General features: G+C 37.6%; 1 protein-coding gene across 4 annotated transcripts in view; it reads left to right on the top strand.

Annotated features, from left to right (window-relative positions):
- Positions 1–21,524, top strand: part of AGTPBP1 (ATP/GTP binding carboxypeptidase 1) — a 57,704-nt gene that overhangs the window by 18,794 nt on the left and 17,386 nt on the right. For 2 of the 4 annotated variants that reach the window (XM_070742768.1, XM_070742771.1), the window contains 13 exons: positions 312–379; positions 581–723; positions 1,348–1,479; positions 2,982–3,075; positions 3,611–3,648; positions 4,420–4,628; positions 6,302–6,479; positions 9,767–9,864; positions 14,181–14,297; positions 16,298–17,001; positions 17,306–17,365; positions 18,410–18,448; positions 21,174–21,257. In XM_070742768.1, coding sequence (XP_070598869.1) covers positions 312–379; positions 581–723; positions 1,348–1,479; positions 2,982–3,075; positions 3,611–3,648; positions 4,420–4,628; positions 6,302–6,479; positions 9,767–9,864; positions 14,181–14,297; positions 16,298–17,001; positions 17,306–17,365; positions 18,410–18,448; positions 21,174–21,257 — 1,964 coding nt within the window. The remainder of the gene's footprint in view (positions 1–311; positions 380–580; positions 724–1,347; positions 1,480–2,981; positions 3,076–3,610; positions 3,649–4,419; positions 4,629–6,301; positions 6,480–9,766; positions 9,865–14,180; positions 14,298–16,297; positions 17,002–17,305; positions 17,366–18,409; positions 18,449–21,173; positions 21,258–21,524) is intronic. The other 2 variants (XM_070742769.1, XM_070742770.1) reach the window with 2 other exon arrangements.

Below are 21,524 nucleotides of genomic sequence, written 5' to 3'. Positions count from 1 at the left end.
GTAGGTACAATGTGATGAGTCTCACATACTCTCCATAGCACATTTGTAGATTGCAGGACCCTAAAAATTAAACTTTTTGTATCACCCATTGAAATTAGTGGTCAACCAATATAAGAAATATTGTGCATAAAACATTTATTTAGTTGATTTTTGTAACAACACAACTTGCATACATTAAGGTTTGGTATCAAAATGAGAGGAAACTTTTGCAGGCTGTTAATTTTATTTAAGACTGTACAGAGAGATCATTTTGTGTTCATATATATCATGACATAAGTACTCTTGACTTTCTTCCTGTTTGTTCATTTCAGAACACAAAAGATTTTCAGACTATATTAAACATCTTAAATATCTTAATTGAATTGGTGGCAGCAGGCAAGTATTTCTTTGAAATGATCATTCGTAGATTATATACTTTAGAAATGTATGTCCTACAACGTAACGTACAAAGTTTAATATTTTAATGTCAGGAAATAATATCCTACATAAATTTGCAGTGGTCATGTAAAAGAATTATGCCCTTGTAAAATCAGTTTATTTTAAGGTTGCAGCCAATGGCTCTTATTTTATTTCTAGGCAGCAGTCGAAGAACAAGTTTTCTTGTTTCTCGAGGAGGGACACAGATTTTGTTGCAATTACTTGTGAACGCAAGCAAAGAACCCCCACCAAATGAAGATTTAATGGTGCTACTACATTCTCTTCTTGCTAAAATTGGCCCAAAAGGTAAGTTGAACGCAAGTGGACTCCCACATTTTTGCTTGCAGTGTGATAAGTACTGCTGGAGTAAAATGCTGATTTTGCACAAGTGCAACCTTTCCTTGAATTGTGCCAACTGCGAAGGAATTAGGATCTCCACAAAATATTACAGGCAGAAAATTAAGAATGAACAAATTTTGAATGGTAAAAGTAATGTGAGCCTTTATTAGAATTTCAGGTAGTCCTTGACTTATAACCACAATGGAGCCTTGTGGAATTTTGACCATCTTATTGAGATCCTAAGACCAGACCTGATTTTATGTGAGTATTTTTCAGTGGCTGTAAAGCAAGTCATTGCAGTCTTTAAGCAAATCACTTAGTCATTAAGTGTGTCACTTACATATGACAATCACATGATAAGAAGGCATTTGGCAAGTGGTTGTAAATATGAACAGGTTGCTAAGCAGCCAAAATCCAGCAATATGACTGGTGTAGCGCCCGCCCCCCTCTGTGTGTGTTACAATGGGTGGAAATGCTTAAATGACGAACTATAAATCAAGGACTACTTATAATTCAATGTAGTATGTTGCCGTATGTCAGTAAATTTGAATTGGAGAGTTGCTTATATTTCTGTCCATTTTGGATTTTCAGATAGAAAATTTGGAGTAAAAGCCCGAATTAGTGGTGCTTTAAATATAACTCTGAACATAGTGAAACAAAACTTGCAGCATCAAAGACTAATTCTGCCTTGTCTTCAAGTGTTAAGAGTGTACTCAACTAATTGTGAGTATTGTTGCAATTTTTAACAGTGTATAGCCATTAATATAGGTTTTCTTTCAGACTGTTGTCTTAGTGAAATAGCCAACCACTTTTCATCTTCAGTTTCTGCACTGATGGAAGAACATTAACTTAACATAATGATATGTTGATATTTAGTTGAATACACGGCCACATAATTCCCAAAGCATAGCAGATCCACCCCTATAGTTGATGGTTGGCATGGTATTCTTTTCTTCAAATGCTTCAACCTTTATATATATATATATAACAAGGACAGAAACACCAGCCTGAAGATGTCGAGTGGGACCTCGTCGGAAGGTCACCAGAAATTTCCAAATCCTACATGGGAAGAAACCCGAATATACCAAGACCATGATATATATATATGTAGATTGTTCTGAGTTCGGGTTTTGCCCCGTGTAATATTACACGGGGCAAAACCTGAACTCAGAACAATCTACATACATATACCCATGAAAATCTATGAAAACAAATATAAATATATATATATATATATATATATATATATATATATATATATATATATATATATATATATATATATCTCACATGTTTTTTTGCTGAATTTGAAAATTAAGGGAGACTAGGATAGATCTATTTTGGCCTCATCAGCTAGCCATACCCACTGGGACTTGAACCTGATATATATATATATATATATATATATATATATATATATATATATATATATAGAGAGAGAGAGAGAGAGAGAGAGAGAGAGAGAGAGAGAGAGAGAGAGAGATATCAAACAGTACAATTTTTGTTTTGTTTTATCAGTCAAAAACACTTAATTCCACAAAAGCCTTGGAAAGTATGGACTTTCCTAGGATTTTTTCATGTTTCAGAAGTTTTGTCATATAATTGTGTTTGCATGCAAATATATATTAAGGCATATATGAATGGGTGCCGTGAATATATAGAGGGGAAAGTTTTCTTAAGCATTGCACTCCCAACTTAAATGCACAGAAGATGGTAACCAGTGGTTACCAAAATCTCCAGTGTTTATCATTAATACACAATGTTAGTAAAATGTTTATTAGTTAGGATTCGTTCACCAGAGATATAGGGCTTGATATGAAGACTCTGAAATTTGATTATGGGAATGTTAGAATCACCTTTGCAAAATTAATATCTTTAAGTATTGATTGTATAATAAAAAAGTTTTATTTTGCATTTGATTGGTTTATCGATTCTAAAAATCAAATATGTTATATAAATGTATAAGAAATACCGAGGTTAGTACTGAACAATGCAGTAATGTAAATCCCCCCACCAAAAAACTCTTCACTTAACGTAATTTACTAAATATGTATGCATATATATGTTCCATTAAGCCAAACAGTAATATATCAAGTAATTATACTTGATATCTGAAATCATACTATTCAAATAAAATAATTGAAAAAGAAAATATTCTGTGGTTTTGGAGAATAGTGGCAGCACCATGTTTATATACTGATGTAGATTTTTGTTTTTATTTTTAGCTGTAAATGCTGTTTCCTTGGGTAAGAATGGAGTTGTGGAATTGATATTTAAGATAATTGGTCCTTACAGTAAGAAAAATACTGCCCTTATGAAGTAAGTAAAACATCTGGATATGTGTGCATAACTTTTGCAATGTTAAATATAATCTTTAAAATATAATAAAATATAAGAGCCGGGGTGGCGCAGCAGGTAGAGTGCTGTACTGCAGGCCACTGAAGCTGACTAGATCTGAAGGTCAGCAGTTCAAATCTCATCACTAGCTCAAGGTTGACTCAGCCTTCCATCCTTCCGAGGTGGGTAAAATGAGGACCCAGATTGTGGGGGCAATAGGCTGGCTCTGTTAAAAAGTGCTATTGCTAACATGTTCTAAGCCGCCCTGAGTCTAAAGAGAAGGGTGGTATAAAAATTGAATGAATGAATGAATAAATAAATAAATAAATAATCATATCTAGTAGCTAAAATGGGAAAGCTGAGATTATTTTAATATCTCTTTGGTATACAAAGGAAAATAAAAACAGGAAATTAAGGGAAGGAAAAAAACAGGGGAAAGAAAATATGAGGAAAAAAGAAAAAAAGATTCTATAACAACCTCTACACTTCACTTACATTTTTTTTGCTCTGTTTATAGGGTTGCTCTAGATACCCTCACTGCACTTCTAAAATCAAGTAAGTATACAATGCAGTTAGAAAGCATATGGAATGTGACTAGATTATTTGATTTTGCAGATAAAGCAAGTAAAAATTAACATTCCATAAAATACAGTTTGTCTCATCTTGTATACTAAAATCATGAAACAAGAAGTGATTTGAAATACAGAAGAATTGGTAGTAGATGAATGTTATCTACATTTTGAAATAGTAACTGGCTTTTTTGCCTTTTTTCTTGGGATTGCTTCTAGTGTCTTTTAATTGAATATACTGTACTCCCATAGGTTCTTTTCCTGAAATCCAAGTGAGGTTTCTAAGTTATTGCACAACAAATTTATGAGCATATTAAGATGAAGTAATGTATGAGTTGCTCACAAATATACCCTACATATATAATTTTGAATGGGACTTGGAAGTATATCACTTGCCAGTCAGTCCTTGATTTCTGCCCGATGTTGACTTGTATCTACAACAGTGGTTATTCATAGCTGTTATTTTGTACTTGTGTGGCAGCTGATCCTAAAAGCTATTTCAGATGTTGCTCTCATAATATTTTATCATAAATGTAGTAGCAAGGGAAGAAATAAATTCTATTTTCATTCTGATTCTATATTACACAATTATTCAGTTGCTCTTAATATTTTATCATAAATGTAGTAGCAAGGGAAGAAATAAATTCTATTTTCATTCTGATTCTATATTACACAATTATTCAGTTTCTCTTGTAGTTGCCAGAAGAAATATCAGGTTTATTATAATACAGCTCTAAATCTTTTTTTCCCCTTCAAGAAACAAATGCACGGAGAGCTGTGGATAGAGGCTATGTCCAAATGCTGTTATCAATCTATATAGATTGGCACCGTCATGATAGTCGGCATAGACATATGTTAATCCGCAAGGGAATCTTGCAATCTATTAAAAGTATTACCAATATCAAGCTGGGAAGAAAAGCATTTCTAGATGTTGATGGGATGAAAATTCTGTACAACACTTCACAGGTAAATTTTAAACATTTTATGCTATTATATATATATGACGGTCTTGGTATATTTCGGTTTCTTCCCATGTAGGATTTAGAAATTTCTGGCGACATTTCGACGAGGTCTCACTCGTCATCTTCAGGCTGGTGCTTCTGTCCTTGTTCTAGGGTGAACAACAAGGACAGAAGCACCAGCCTGAAGATGACGAGTGGGACCTCGTCGAAACGTCGCCAGAAATTTCTAAATCCTACACGGGAAGAAACCCGAATATACCAAGACCGTCATACCTGTACCCGTGAAAATCTACACACACACACACATACAATTCAAATGGAAATGTAAACATTTTGTAGATAAAAATATTGAATCCATATATATTTTAATTCTTCAGTTGAAAAATTATGACTTGTAAGAGAATATATTCATTGTGCACTAGTATATTTGATACTTGCGCCCCACCTGACATTTCATGGAAATGGAATAATCCAGCAACCCTATCCAGAACAACTAATTCATCAGGTTAATTATAGTTAGAGAACGCGATCCTAGGTCAGACATCAAAACCGCCACTTTAAAACTGCGCCCAAAAGTCTTACAGTATACTGTAATGTGCACTCAACCAAGGGAGGACTATTAGCAAATTGGACATTATATTTTTCGCCAGCTTCAATGTCCTGGTGATAAACAGATACTGACTTGAAAGAATAAAAAGGGTAGAAAAAGAATTAGCCAATGAAGACTGAGCACATCTTGCTCATATCCTATATCCTACGGTGCCAGTGTGAGGATATCAGTTTCTTTGCCGGTATAACTCTTCTCTCTAGAAGCCCTTGAGAGTTAATAAGAGCTACTTGTTGAAAGAAAGAAAAAAGAAAGATTTAAAGGGTCTCTGTGCCTCTTTATTCTGAAATAAGCAGCAGCTATTTTGAACTAATTACATGGAAATTTTCAATTGTTTTGTTTGTGGTTTACCTGTTTTTAGAACTTTGAACAGTGAAATGGCATTGGAGCATAACACCTAGGCTGATACTGTAGGACAGTGATGGCTAACCTTTTCCAGACCGAGTGCCCTAAGTGTGCATGTGTGCCTGAACCCCCTAAAAGTAATGTGTGCATGGCCCCTGTGCATGCATCATATGCATGCACTCCATGCATGTGCGCATGCCCCAGCGTGTGCCCTGAACATGCGTGCACTCTCACTTCTCGTACATACCCCATCCCCTCTGCATGAACAGCAGAGGCCCAAAGACCAGCTGGCCAGCAGAGGGCGCTTGCACATGCGCGACAGCTGAACTGGGGCGACATCTTGCGTGCCCATAGAAGATGCTTTGTGCCAGCTATGGCATGCGTGCAATAGGTTCACCATTATGGCTATAGGAGGAGTTCAACATAGGCAGGATTCATGTTATCATTCAACATTTTGGATTTTCTAGTATAGAAATTCTGCCTAAGAATGAATTGCCACACTTCGAAATAATTACAATATTGGTATTGCCATTTCTTGTTTAATGTTGCAGCAACTTGTTAAAATTGTGTTTGTGTGCGTGCATATAGGTTTATGTAAGAACATGAACAAGGCAAGAATTCTATTCTAAATGAATTAAAATATACTCTCTTTGTAACCAGTGGTTATTGCTCATAAAATATTTTATCTTCTATTAATTTAATATATCAATTTACTTCTATAATAGGAATGCCTTGCAGTAAGAACTCTGGATCCACTTGTCAACATTTCCAGTTTGATAATGAGGAAATGCTATCCAAAAAATCGTCTTCCATTACCGACCATTAAAAGTGCTTTCCATTTCCAACTACCTATTATGCCTGTTAATGGACCAGTGTATCAGCTGTATAGTTTGCCTCCTGAAGGTATGAACAATTTTAAAACTATTTAATTTAAAATCAGAATAGAGCTGGAAGGGACCTTGGAAGTCTTCTAGTCTAGCCATCTGCTCAAGCAGGAGATCCTATACCATTTCAAACAAGGGACTGTCCAGTCTCTTCTTAAAAAGCTCCAGTGATGAAGCACCTACAACATCTGAAATTAGGCAAGACATTGTGGTCTTGTCTAATTTGTCCTCATTTGGGTATTCGATGCCTATTCCTGAAATCATCATATCACAATAAAAATTCTCCCATGTAAAATAATACAGTGTTCCCTCGATTTTCGTGGGGGATGCGTTCCGAGACCGCCCGCGAAAGTCGAATTTCCGTGAAGTAGAGATGCGGAAGTAAATACACTATTTTTGGCTATGGACAGTATCACAAGCCATCCCTGAACACTTTAAACCCCTAAACTGCAATTTCTTATTCCCTTAGCAACCATTTAGATTATTACTCACCATGTTTATTTATTAAAGTTTATTTAAAAAAATATTTATTAAGGGCGGACGAAAGTTTGGCGATGACGTATGATGTCATCGGGCGGGAAAAACTGGTATAGGGAAAAAAAATGCAAAGTATTTTTTAATTAATATTTTTGAAAAACCGTGGTATAGCCGTTTCGCGAAGTTCGAACCCGCGAAAATCGAGGGACCACTGTACTGTTTTTTAAAATTAATATGCATTCCTGTACTGTACAATTGCTACAAAACAAAAATGTATATCTACAGTACCGTAATTTTAATTTTGTTCTACTGACCAAAATTAAATTCTTATAATCAAATCATTTTTGGTGATTTATCTTCCATCAACCTGTTTTATTTGTAGTATGGGTTTTGTCAAGTGAAATAGTCCACCAGTTTCATCCTTTTCACCCCTCTCCCCCCAGTCTTTTTGGATATTGGGTTGGGATGTTCCTCAGTAGTAAGAGCTGTGTCATACGGCATTGCTGTCAGTGGGAGGAGCAAAATTACATAAAAATAGTATGTAACAGTAATTTTACATAAAAATAGTTTTGCTAGTGAGTAATATCTCACTTATGCACCTACTAGGTGTATTCTTTGCCTTCAAAATTTTAAAACGTTATTCGAATATATTTACCTGATGTCAAAAATAAAAACAGTTACACGATAAAATTTAAAATTTAAAAAGAAAAGTATCATCTTTTGATATTCTGCGGTTGTTTTAAAAACATATTGTCCCATCTTTTTTGCTCATATGTGAAAGGGAACTGTCTACAGGAGAGTTTCCCAACCTGTCTGGCTTTACGGACAGGAAAATAGAGAGAGGGTGGTTCTGCTTGAGTGGGCAGAAAGCGTGTGCATGCAGAGCTCCATTTGTGTGAGCAGGGTGCGTGTGTGCCTGCCACTCGTGCAAATGCTGGTCTGCTGCTTGAACAAGTTGGGATGCACTTGCGCGCACGCTCATTCTCTGTTTCCGCAGCATGTGGCAAACAGTTCACAGCCCATTAGCGGCCCATGGCTGAGAGGTGGGGGACTCCTGCAATACAGTTAACAGAAGGCTGTCTTGCCTCTCAAATGTATGAGCTACATGCTTTGGGAACCATTCTATAACTCTTGAAACCTTGAAGTTTACAATGGATAGGTTTGTAGATAAGCAATGCGCGTGCTCTCAGCTAAAAAGATGAAGTATGTTTTATTCATCTTATAGAAAATATACTTTTTCTGTAGAATAAAATTAATACTGAGACACTAATAAATAAATATAAAAGTGTATTGTGGATAGGGTAGATACTAGATAACAATATTTGTAGGTACTTGACCATAAACGCAATAACTAGTATAGGATAGAGGCCTAAAAGTAATAAATTAAATTATTAATATGCCTGGTCCAAGTTGGCTGTCTTCGCGTGCTTCTGAAATGTTAAGAACGTTGGCCTTAGATGAGCTTCATTGCAGAAAGCTTAGGGGGCAGCATTGTAGAGACTGCATTCGTATCTGTCTCTTTCCTGTGTGTGGGATCATGTTGTCACTGGAGGAACTTGGCATTTGGTATATCATGGTGTCTGGAAGCTTTGGGGACAAACAGGCTTTAACTGTCTCCTGGCAAGACCAAATGGCTTTGGGTGCATTGAACTTCAAGATCCAAGACTTTGACAAAGTCTGCCACCCAATGGGTCAGGCTGCCCCAGCCACACTAGCAAAGGAGTCATACTGTGAGTCCTGTTGGGCAGGAAATACTGGTGGTGGTACCGGGTCCAAGAGAAAAGCCTTCTTTGCCGTATCACCCACATTTGGAACATATTGCCCATCCCCCAGAGTAAGATCACCTGTAACTCTCCTTACTTTCCACAAGCCTTGGCTGGGAACTTGGGAACATCACACTGAAGGTAGTTTTTGGACCAGTAGTAGATCCCATCTCCCCCCTCCACATCCTTTGCTCCCTTCCTTCCTATCTTTGAATAACCTGGGGTTTGTTTGGCCTAGTGGGCATGTTAAATATGGGAATGTGGCAAAAGAAAACAGAGGGAAATTGCTCCAACTTCTTCCTTAAAACGGACTGAAATTGTATAGCCAACTTTTTTGCTATTTTGCTGCCAACGTTTAGCTCATATACTATTTATGTGTGATAGGGCTGATCCCGTTATAAAATGCTCAATTTCAAGAATTTCTTAAAAATGGAAAGTCTGTATTAAAATTCTGTTAGGTGCCAAAATAAGTAAACAAAGGATTTTAATAGTTACAGTCTGTTAATTCTGCCTGAGATTTAGAGAAACATCAGTGTATATGGAGTGGGGTAGAAGAGCAAAGGCAGTCAAATATTATTTTCCCACCCATAAAACATTTTTGGGGGACTATGGGACTCTCTATCTCCCTGAAGTATATCTGGCTGGGCTTATTGCAGGGAGATAGAACTGCTGAACATAAATTGATGTGTCTTTAATGAGTAGGATATAAAAGCTGTTGTCTCCCAGTTTTCAGCAAGTTCTATCTCTGTCTCCTCCACCTTAGGACTCCTTCCAGGTTCTCAAAATAAGTTTTCAGAGAATGAACTATTAATGAAGAAATTAATATACATAAACACTGTCATTCTGTAGCCTACCTAAATGAACCTCCTGAGTAAAATACGGAATAAACTTGTTTGTTACTGTATAATTAAATATACAGTGGTGTCATCATGGAAAGTTAAGTTTTTATGTAGTATTAGGTTCCAGTTGATGAGTGAGAAGTTTCACATGCATCATTTCTTTTCTGGGATATACATATTGTAGAAAACGTACATCTGCCCTACTTATAGAGCATTTTATATCACAGTGGATGACGTAGTAGATGAAAGTGATGACAATGATGACATCGACACAGAATCTGAGGTTGAAAATGATAATGAAGATGATATAGATCAACATTTTAAGGTTAGTAATACTTTTGAAGAAATATCATACATTCTTAATTCTAAAAATATCATTTTTATCCTTCAGAGAAGTTGATTATTTGGACACTGGAAAAACGTGTGTTTTCCAAATAATGAATACATTTAATGAGTACATTAAATGTACTTTTAGTAGACCTACAGTAAAAAAAGAGAAAGGAAATAGTGTTGAAACATACATTGATTTTTTAAAAAAACAATAAATTTGGGATTGCAGCATTTCACAAAACTATACAGTCCAGGGGTGGGCTACTGCCCAGACCGGGGGGAAGTATGCATTGGGGTAGCGAAAATGGAGCTCCACCCCAGAGCACCAGTTTGCACTGAAAGATGTTGAAAGAAAATGCATGGCGTCCTGCATAAGCCCCACCCACAGTGTGGTAGTAAAAATTTTGGTAGCCCTTCACTGATACAGTCCTATAAAATTTCTCCCCTTCTGTATCAGCATGTTACTCCATTTTATCATATTTAATTATTATTTAAAAGAAAAGAAAGAATCTGCCTAAATAGTCACATGAAAAGCCAGACTTTTGTCCAGTCATGCCTTATCTCTGAAAACAAGTGGATGACACAAGTAGATTGCATAGCTCAGAGGCAGAGCATACAACCCCTTCCGCTCATTGGTGCAAGCTGGCAAAACCCGGAGGACGCAGGCTTCTTTCCCTGTGGGGCAGCTGATATTCCTATCTACTAAACACTGAAACCTACACCTCCTGAGTAAGAAGCTGGATCCTAAGTACATTGGGCCTTTCCCAGTGGTGCGGGTGACCACCCTGTTTTGATGCAGCTTCAACTACCTCGCTTGCTGGGGAAAACACACCCTGCAACTCAGCCACTCCAACCCAGCAGTGTGGGACAAAGTTGCAGCTGCTCCAGCCTAACAGCACAAGTACTCAGCCAACTTAGCCCAGCAGTGTGGTGCAAAGCCTCAGCTGCAGCCATCTTCACTGTACTACAAACAAGTCCATGCCACCCTGTACTCCCCCACCCCGCTAACCACCTCCATCTTCTTCCGCATACTGATGAAATGTGTCTAGCCTAAGCTCTTGCAAGGAAACTGCTCTGTGCAACCTTGAGAAGCAGCTTTGTGCATGCACAGGAAGTAAATCTCTTGAGAAGACGCTTGGACATGTGAGATTTCAGCGGGGTTTTTTTTTTGCTTCCGTGCATGTGTGAAAGCAAAAAAAAACACTGAAATCTCGCACATGCGTGTGTCCCCTTGTGAGTTTTTGCTTCCTGTGCATCCGCAGAAGCCAAATCTTGTTCCGATGCACCCACCCTGCTGGTCACCCGGAGCTGCATATGCAGCTCCATTTCCACAACCGTTCCGGCATCCCCCACCATTCCGGAAGCAACCTGATATTGGGCATAATCACAACTTGAAGCAAACTTCTTGGGTGGCCATAGTCATGCTGAGACTATTCTTCACAGTAGCCCTGCAAGGGCTCCCCTGGTTCCTTGTTACCCAAATGGGACCTGGTCAGCCAACTGGTTATCCGCTGATGCAGTAAGAGTAGAGAAGTAACCTCACTTTACTGCTCTTGTCAGATCCACTTGTAAAAGCTCATATTAAGATTTACAAAGTGGCGATCAGGTCGACAAGACGTGCATACAATGTTGGCCTGATTGCGTCTGCGGAATCCCACCCAGCTGTCCAGTTAAGGGTGACTCACTCACTCCTTAATTGGAGGAGTTGGGGAGCCCTTGTAGGGTAGTGCTGAGGCATTTAATAAGTTTTTCGCAGATAAAATCGCTTAGATCCGGACTGATTTTGACTCCAATTGGAATGCAGAGCTGGCTGACAACGAGTCAGTCGAGGTGACAGGGCCCCGTCTTGGTCCACCTGTTTGGAGTGAGTTTGACCTGGTGACACCTGATGAAGTAGACAAGGCCATTGGAGCTGTGAGTTCCGCCACCTGCTTGTTGATCTCCTGGCTGATCTCAGCAAGCAGGGAGGCGACACGGAGCTGGGTCCAAGAGATTAGCAATGCTTCTCTGAGGGTGGGTTCCTTCCTGGCTCCCTACAAGGAGGTACTTGTGCGCCCCCTCCTCAAGAAGCTTTCCCTGGACCCAGCCATATTTAACAACTATCGTCCTGTCTCCAACCTTCCCTTTATGGGGAAGGTTGTTGAGAAGGTGGTGTTGCTCCAACTCTAGCGATCCTTGGAAGAAGCCGATTATCTAGGCCCTCGGCAGTCAGAATTCAGACCCGGCTACAGCACGGAAACGGCTTTGGTCGCGCTAATGCATGATCTCTGGCGGGCCTGGGACAGGGGTTTATCCTCTGTCCTGGTGCTTCTTGACCTCTCAGCGACTTTCGATACCATCGATCATGGTATACTTCCGCACCGACTGGAGGGGCTGGGAGCAGGAGGCACTGTTTTATGGTGGTTCTCCTACCTCCCTGGTCGGTCGCAGTCAGCGGGGGGTCAGAGGTTGACTCCTAGGTCGCTACCTTGTGGGGTTCCTCAGGGGTCAGTCCTCTCCCTCCTGTTTTTGTGACTGTGGGTACTGCCTTCCAAGGACATGTCCATCTGTCCATCCATTACCTTGGTGGGGGGGAATTATTGACCTCCTCAGAGAGGGTTCGCAAGTTGGGCATCCTCCTCGATCCACAGCTGACTTTAGAACACCATCTTTTGGCTGTTGTGAGGGGGGCATTTGCCCAGGTCCACCTGGTGCACCAGTTGCGGCCCTATTTGGACAGGGAGTCTTTGCTCACGGTCACTCATGCTCTTATCACCTCGGAGTTCGACTATTGCAATGCTCTCTACATGGGGCTACCTTTGAAGTGTGTTCAGAAACTTCAAATCGTGCAAAATGTGGTTTTGGGCCTTCCAAGACATGCCCATTTCTCATCATCACTCCACGGACTGCATTGGCTGCCGATTGGTTTCCGGACCCAATTCAAAGTGTTGGTTATGACCTATAAAGCCCTACATGGTTTAGGACCAGATTATCTCCGAGACCACCTTCTGCCGCACAAATCCCATCGTCCAGTGAGGTCCCACAGAGTTGGTTTCTTCAGGGTCCATCAACCAAACAATGCTGGTTGGCGGGACCTAGGGGAAGAGCCTTCTCTGTGGGGGACCTGGCCCTCTGGAATCAGCTCCATCCGGAGATTCACACTGCCCACACCCTCCTAGCCTTCCGAAAGAGTTTAAAAATTCATCTTTGTCACCAGGCCTGGGGAAATTAGATCTCCCCCCGACCAACAAGTGTTTTTAGTATAATTCATTGGGTCAATGTCAATGTTTTATAATTTTTTTAAAATTTTTAATTGTATTGGATTTATTGTATTGTTATGTCTACTATATATGCTGTGAGCCACCCCGAGTCCTCGGAGAGGGGCAGCATACAAATCCAATTAAATATAAATATAAATATAATCCTGGTGTACTCCACTACCAATCTGACCATAGAGTTGAGAAGCTTGGACAGGAATGTTGCTACACTGCAGAGGGGAAATCCCAAAGGTCTTTTTCAAGAAGCAACTGGACTTTCTTGTTTTTCTTGGAGACATTTCACTTCTCATCCAAGAACCTTCTTCAACTGATGAGAAGCAAAATGTCTCCAAAGAAAAACAAGAAAGTCCAATCACCCCTTGAAAAAGCAACTTTGGGACAACCATGACCTGAATGACTGAGAATCTCCATAAACATGCAGAGGGGAAGGTAAGCAACAGTCCCAACTGATTCCTACAACTGAATCCTATGAAACAGGGTCTCATCTGTTTATGCTACATCAGCTCATAACATTGGTGTAACATCTGAAACCTGGGAGAGCCCATTTTTAGCAGGCATGCCTCTCCGTTCTACGTGTATTACCTAACCACAGCTTAAACAAGCGTTGTACTTTGGGACGGGGGCTATCTATGAAACTGCTTTCTTCATCTTTTACCAGCTTGAGTGATCTAGCTGCAATCATTCTTAACTATATTAGTATTAGAATATGTTTTCCCCCTTATTCCACTCCCTTAAATTTAATTATAGCCAAAGATCAATATATTCTGATATCAGAAGAATTTATCACCCATGTTGGAAGATCAAGTGAAATCGGATGATAGAGGCAAAATAGGGATGAATAATGGCTAAGGTTTTTCTACTGATTCAGAGATAGGGAAAACCCACAGTGTGTTGTAGCCAGTTTTTCTTCAGTCAATCAGAAGTTTTGAGATTTTTCCGCTGTAAGCATAAAAGAATCGTACGTTCAAGAACTATTCAGTGTTTTAGTAATTTTACCTAAAAACATAGTTTCCCCAAGGGTTTTCATTATGCTTATGGACTTTTTTTTCTTTAGAACGATGACATTGAGACAGATATCAATAAACTGAAACCAAAACAGGAATTGGGACGTCCACTGGAAGATTTGCGAATGTATGAACATTTTTTTCCAGAACTCTCAGAGAATTTTCAGGTAAGGAGAGTGCTATTTTTAAATCTAGTCGTTTTAATTTGCCAGTGATGTTTTGGTAATTGTAGATAAGCATGCCACTTCTCTGCCTAATTTTGCATGGATAATAGAAGATTTTGAAAAGCATTCTGGGTATAAGATTAACTGGAATAAATCTTGCCAACATTCTTAGTGACCTTAAAGATTAAATTATTTAAGAAGAATAAGAGCAAATGAAAAGCAATGGACCTGTCCGCCCACTCAAGCCAGACATATCTCTCCATCCAATTGTATTGCTACCAGAGATCTCAAGCTGCTAAAGAACTGGAAAAAAACCTTTAACCCTTAATAGAGGGAAGCAAATATTCCATCCCCACTACAGTGCCTCCAAAGAATCCAAGACATGATGAAATCATGGTCTCATTTGATGTCACAGTATTCTTTGCATCTATAAATGCAGAATTACATCCATTACAGCACTACTACTACATACCATACCTGACCTGACTAAATACACCAGGATTAAAATACTCAGAATCATGAACCTCATCAACCTTTGCCTAACCATATACTTTCAATTCAGTGGACAAATATATCAACAAATCAAAGGAATGCCCATGGGTTCACCATTTTTAGGACTCATAGCAGAGACCGTAATACAATGCTTAGAATCTATAGCATTGCCACATATACGAACCAAAAGTACGGATCTGGTATATAGATGATATCTTTGTCATAATAAAAGAGGACCAGCTAGAGAAAATGCATAAAACTATTACATTTTCAAAGGAATTATATTCACAGGGGAAGAAGAAAAAAACCCAATATGCTACCTTTCTTGGATATCTCTTCATCAACAGAGACAGTGATGGCAAATTAGAAACACAACTCTATCATACAACTAACCAACCAAGTGCTCCAGTTTCCAAGAAACAACATCACTCCAAAGGAGAAGCTGTGTACATTGCAGCAGTCCAAAATACCCAACAGCCCCAGAAAAAAAGGTAGGAATCATATACAACACAGCCACTGTGTAAGACAAACAGGCAAAAGACTAGCAGAGCGCATCCATAAACACCATCTTGGAATCAGAAACAATGAGGAAATTCCTGGACAGACTTAGCCATAGTTTCAACTGGGAAATTCTGAACATCCCACCAGCCCAAAAACATTACAGAATTCCTGGAAGCCCGGCACTCAGACAAATCTGCCGATGGAAATTAACAATATCTATATATCACTCAAAAGAGACAATCAAAAAATAAAAAGACCAAAACATTTCCTCACATCAATCAACACTCCCTTCCAACTTCTATGATATGCAGAAATAAACACCAAGTACTAAAGTATACCCTACTCAAGGAACTATCAAGTCAATAAAGAAAAGACAGGACAAGCCACTTGTATATGAACAGAGACCAGCTCTATTCCCTTCTAGCATTGATGATGTTACCAACTTGGTTAATGAAACATCTGCAAGAAAATAACAAAGCTCAGAGAGCATCAAAGAGACCAAGTTCCACCCTGAACTACAAATACTCTATTAATATGAGCTCTGTTTTGCAAAGAGTTGGGTTTTGTGATCTCTGCTGATTAGATTAAATACTTGAGATTTTATATTCCTCAAAATCCTTCTAAATATATGGAAATAAATATGTTGACATTTTTAGAAAAGGCAATAATAAATACTCTTCTCTTCTGACTTCATCATATCTAATAAATCTGAATTAGAATTTGGATTCAGATTGGGTAAATGTTTATTTGATTCAATAAGTCATATAAAGTGAACCATGTCACTTTCAATATTAGCATATAAACTCATTCTGATATTGTAATTCTTCCTTCCCCCCCAAATGTAACTTCATCAAAAGGAAAGTATCTATTATTTTTTCCCATTTCTCCATGATATATTCCTTCTGTCTGAATCAGATCTTTATTTCTGATTCATTGCTCTTTCTTCAACATTTAATATTGTAATCCTCTAACAAGTATCCGGCATTTTTTCCCCTTTCTTTAATATTAAGGAATGTGACCTCATTTCAAAGGAACCAAAGTCTTTTTCGAACAACTCGGCTCCAGGAGGACCTATTGTTGTTCCCACTGCGGGGGAGGAACCATCCTTAACCAATGACACAATGCACCTTCCTGTGAAGGAGAGTAATCTACAAAGTGAAGCCTCTAATAAAAGACCAGGCTTTTTGGGATTGGTAAAAAATGATGGTATCATGGATAATAGTTTGCAGCATCAAGGTGATCAAATGAAATTGTTTCCATCATGCCAGTGCCTGAATCATGAAATTGTAAGAGATTTTAACCGAATTTCACTTCAATATACATCCAAAAGTGAACAGTCCAAAATTTCTAAGACCGTGACAAAAAACGAATGTAAAACTAGCATTAGTGAAATTACCTGTAATAAACCTTTTCAACATGTTCCAACATGTGGAAGTGTTTTGTTTGAGGGTCGGTCTGTCCAGCTGGGAAAACTATGCTGTTCTGGACCTGATCCTGAAGAAGAAGAAGTATCTTGTTCAGTTTCTATAGGAGAGCAAGTAACAATTGAAGTGCCTGATACAATACAACTGCATGATCCAGAACTCTATATTGAAACAGTGAAAAATACTAGATCTGTTCCTGAATATTCAGAAGTTGCTTACCCTGATTATTTTGGACATATTCCACCTCCATTTAAAGAACCTATCCTTGACAGACCATATGGTGTACAGAGGTAAGTTCATCTTTTTCCCCCCTCAAACATGTCTAGAGAATGATTTAATACAATGTTTGTATATTATTCACAGTAAAATTAATATTACTAGATTCAAATATAGCAGTTATTAATGGAATATATTTGGATCCAAGATTGACGCTGTCAATGAAGGAAAGACAGGCAGTTTTCATCCATTCAGCCCTGCAGTCCTTCTCACCATGTCACTTCAGATGAACTTCAAATCGTTGGAAGAAAATTTTGGAATGCTGAAAAATGGAAGGGAAAAGTAAAAGATCCTACTTAATTATGAAATTCCTTTCAGAAATTTTGGATTCAACTTCTTTGATTTGCCTGACCGTAAAGACAAATACTGTATTGCTAGGTAATATATGAGAATGTTATGCGAATGCAGAATGCTGTATATTGCTAGACAATCTACAACCTATTGAGTCATAGTTTCAGAAATAGTTCCTTACCTAAACAGAGAAACAAAATGATCACAGGCAATCAAAAGTTTAGAGGGAGCAATAGCAACTTCTAACTTCCTGCCAGCTTCCCCATTGACTTTCCGTGTGGGAAGCTGGCAAGGAGTACAGTATTAGAAATGATGATCATATGACTTTGGCTGACTATAGCAGTGCTGAAGTGATCACAGCTTTGCCAAATTTCAACCCCACAAGAATCATGGTTTTGGATGCTCCCTTTAAGTTATCCCATTTGAAGTACAGTGATACCTTGTCTTACGAACTTAATTGGTTCCAGGACGAGGTTCGTAAGGTGAAAAGTTTGTAAGACAAAATAATGTTTCCCATAGGAATCAATGGAAAAGTGATTAATGCGTGCAAGCCCAAAACTTACCCCTTTTGCCAGCCAAAGTGCCCGTTTTTGCACTGCTGGGAATCCCCTGAGGCTCCCCTCCATGGGAAACCCCACCTCCGGATTTCCATATTTTTGCGATGCTGCAGGGGAATCCCAGCAGCGCAAAAACGGGCGCTTCGCTAGCAATGGAAGTCCGGAGGTGGGGTTTCCCAGCGAGGGGAACCTCAGCGAAATCGCAGCATCACAAAAACACGGAAGTCCTTGAAACCTCACCTCTGGACTTCGGTGTTTTTGCGATGCTGCGATTTCGCTGAGGCTTTTTCCTATCATTTTATGTATCTTAACATTTAAATAACTAATCATTTTGAGAGTATTTGCAATGGAGCATTCTAAATATTATTGTGTGTGTGTGTGTGAGAGAGAGAGAGAGATTGTAACCTTTTTATATGGATGTTGTGTAGTTTACTGGGATAAAATGCTAAATCGCTTTCGAACTGTAAAATGCTTTGTTATATTGAAAAATATTATCATCTGCATCAAAGAATATAGAACTTTAGAATTCTCAGATATTGCATAATCTCATGTTTTATTCCTTTTCTTCCACAAGGAAGAAGAGAATGGCTGCCTGTCACATGCGAACTCTGATGTATGTGAAAGAAATATTGGATATTTCTCCATAACATCGGGGTCTCTTAAACTCCTTTTTTGACAATAATTGGCAGTGAATGGGTGTGTGCATTTTCCTTGAACCTTGCTTTCTAAATTGATGGGGGGAGGGGGATTTTTCCAGAGATTTATAATTCTTCCTTTCTCAATCAAAACGACTCTTAAAAATTGATTTTTAAATTATCACTAAAATTAAGGTGATATTAATACATAAAGCCAATAGTTATTTCAGGTTTGCACTTGTGCATAACTCATAGCCTGAATTGATACAGTACATTTGTAACTATCATTATAAAGAAATACAATTGCAGCATGGCTACAGAGAAACAATAGCATTGAGATTCATATTTCCAATCCTATCTAAGCTTAATGAGACAGGCAGTCCTTGACTTACAATCATTCATTAAACAACCATTTGAAATCATGGTGGCACTGGGAAAAAAAATAGCTGGTACTCACACTTACAGCATCCCCAGGGTCACATGATCAAAATTCAGATGCGTGACAATTGGCATGTAATAATAACATTTGTAGCGTCCCAGGATCACTTGATCACCATTCACAACCTTCTCAGCCAGCTTCCGACAGGCAAAGTCAGTGCGGGAAGCCAGATTTCTTTAACAACCACATGATTCACTTAACCGCAATTATTCGCTTAACCTTGGTTAATTAAAAAAAGGACATAAAATTTGGTATGATTCACTTAACAACTGATTTAGTTAAAAACAGAAATTCTGGTTCCAATTGTGCTTGTAGATTGAATACTGCCTGTATTGGTTTTGAAAAATGAGGAGAAAACAGAATTAGCTGAAGAATGTAATCAGGTGGAGAGCTGTGGTATATTTCTCACATTGTATTTGAAATAGTTTTGTTTTGCTAAGTGAACAGGCAGAATTCATGGAAATTTGTCACTCATGAAGGAGGACTCTTAACATTCATTTAATATATAAATACTTCATCAAAAATATATTCACAACCGTTGAATTTTAGGTAGTCTTGAAATAAGGAGAATAAATTAGTTTTTCATAATCAAGTCCTGAAAATGTCAGTGGTTGTATTTTAAATCCTGACTGTGCCTTTTGCATGTATCTGCTTAAATGAGAACATTCAAAGAAGTAAATATTTCTTGATTTTATTACTAAAACAGTTAACTTTCCTGTGGGGCAAGAGTTTACTTGTTGTAAACTCTATGAATTTGGACAAGTAAGGTGAAATGCTTTCTAATGTTTTTTGTCATGCTCAAGTCCCTTAGTGTGAACAAATTCAAATATTTTTTTAATCTTGGTTGCTGTCTCTGTTAATTATTTTAACAATAGTTTACAATCAGGATAGCATTGTGTTCTTATTGCTAGTTTGTCATTCCATTCTATATCTGCATTATGTTTGGGATATCTTCTTTACCCCATGGCTAAGCTCAAATGAATTATGTGAAAATAATTTAGACACATATTAATTAAAATATTTTTATTTGTTGAAGTGCAGTTCTCTGCTTATGGTCGTGAACATTTTCCATATAAAATAAGTAATTCTAACAATGAAGGATTGCAATTGATGGAAACTTGAGGACTTTTCATATTAATTATAGCATTAATATTCTTAGGTTAGAAAACAAAGATTTTGTATGTCTTTGAAAAATCTTTAGGAGTCAGAAGTCTTAGAAACCAATATTATACATTATATATTTCGGCGGTAGCAAGGATTCCCAGACTTTTAAAGGAAATATTTGAATATATGATATGAAATATATGGAATGAAACAGTCAGAAATACTTCATTTTTAACAATAATCCAAGGTCAGTCATTCCAAGTTTATACTTGAGAAAACGTCAGACATTATGAACATGTCTTATGAAAGGGACAACTTTAAGAATTGTCTCTGTGCTTTCAAATATAGCCTGTTACACTTCCAGATGTAGCTTAACTTTTTGATCGAGATGCAAGAAATGCCTTTAATACATCTCAAATGAAAAGAAAACCCATCTGTTTTTCAATATCCATTGAAATAAGAGGTAGTTTTCCCAATAATAACATAGTTCAGGTGTCCTGTGTAGCTCTTGAAAGGATTAAAATTTGTTCTATTCAATTTTTCAGCATAGGCATTTCAGCTTGTTAGTGATCTTCAGGAAAATTTCTACATGATTAACATGTCTTGTAGGAAATTGGACCCATGGACATATACATAAGCACATAGATACCCACTTGCCTGCAAACTTTTTCTCTCTCATATGTATTATATTCAGATATTTAGTACAGCATTTCCTATAGCATGGTTCCCTTTTTTTTCTATTGAGAGGCTCATCATACTTAATTAGAAATTTCCAGAGGTGAGAGGCTTGCACTCTAACCCAGTCACTGCAATATATTTAAACTATAATCGCATGAATTTTTAATATAACCCATTTTCAAACCTGAACTAGGTTTAACTACTAATACTAATTGAAATAATCATTAAATGCTAATACATAATGGGCATGTTTCCTGTAATAAGGAAACCAAACATTGGGTCTGAAAGCCTCAATGTGTTATGTACAAGCCATTTTCTTTCTGTTCAGAAAATAATTGTGGCACGTTCCACAAGTAATACTGTATATTAAAGTAGAAACTTGACTTTCAAACTCTTCTTTCTTTCCTTATGCACTGATTCTATATATGGCACTATACTGTAAAAGTTTTGAAATATGGCATCTTACCTCCCTTTTTAAATAGGACAAAAATTGCCCAAGATATTGAAAGGCTTATTCATCCTAATGATATTATAGACAGAGTTGTATATGATCTTGATAATCTCAGGTAAGTTTTATATGAAGATCTTTATTTCATAATGATCAATCACCTATTCCATAATGATTCTTTCCTATTTTAGATTCAATAATTTAGGAAATCTTACAGATGAATGGGAGTATGATAGTTACTTTGGCTATTTACAATATGAAGTTGCAAAAGTCAAAAACTTGCTAGAGATAGAGTACTATATCTTTAAAATGGATTAGTTTTAATAGTTTTTACACCGTGAAAATTAAAGCTAAATATAACTTTATTAATTAAAAAAACGGGATT

Source organism: Erythrolamprus reginae, chromosome 2 (genome assembly GCF_031021105.1).
Source record: "Erythrolamprus reginae isolate rEryReg1 chromosome 2, rEryReg1.hap1, whole genome shotgun sequence".
NCBI classification, from domain to species: Eukaryota; Metazoa; Chordata; class Lepidosauria; order Squamata; family Dipsadidae; genus Erythrolamprus; species Erythrolamprus reginae.
Note: the sequence above shows the minus strand (reverse complement) of the source record. Positions and strands in the feature narration are given on the sequence as shown.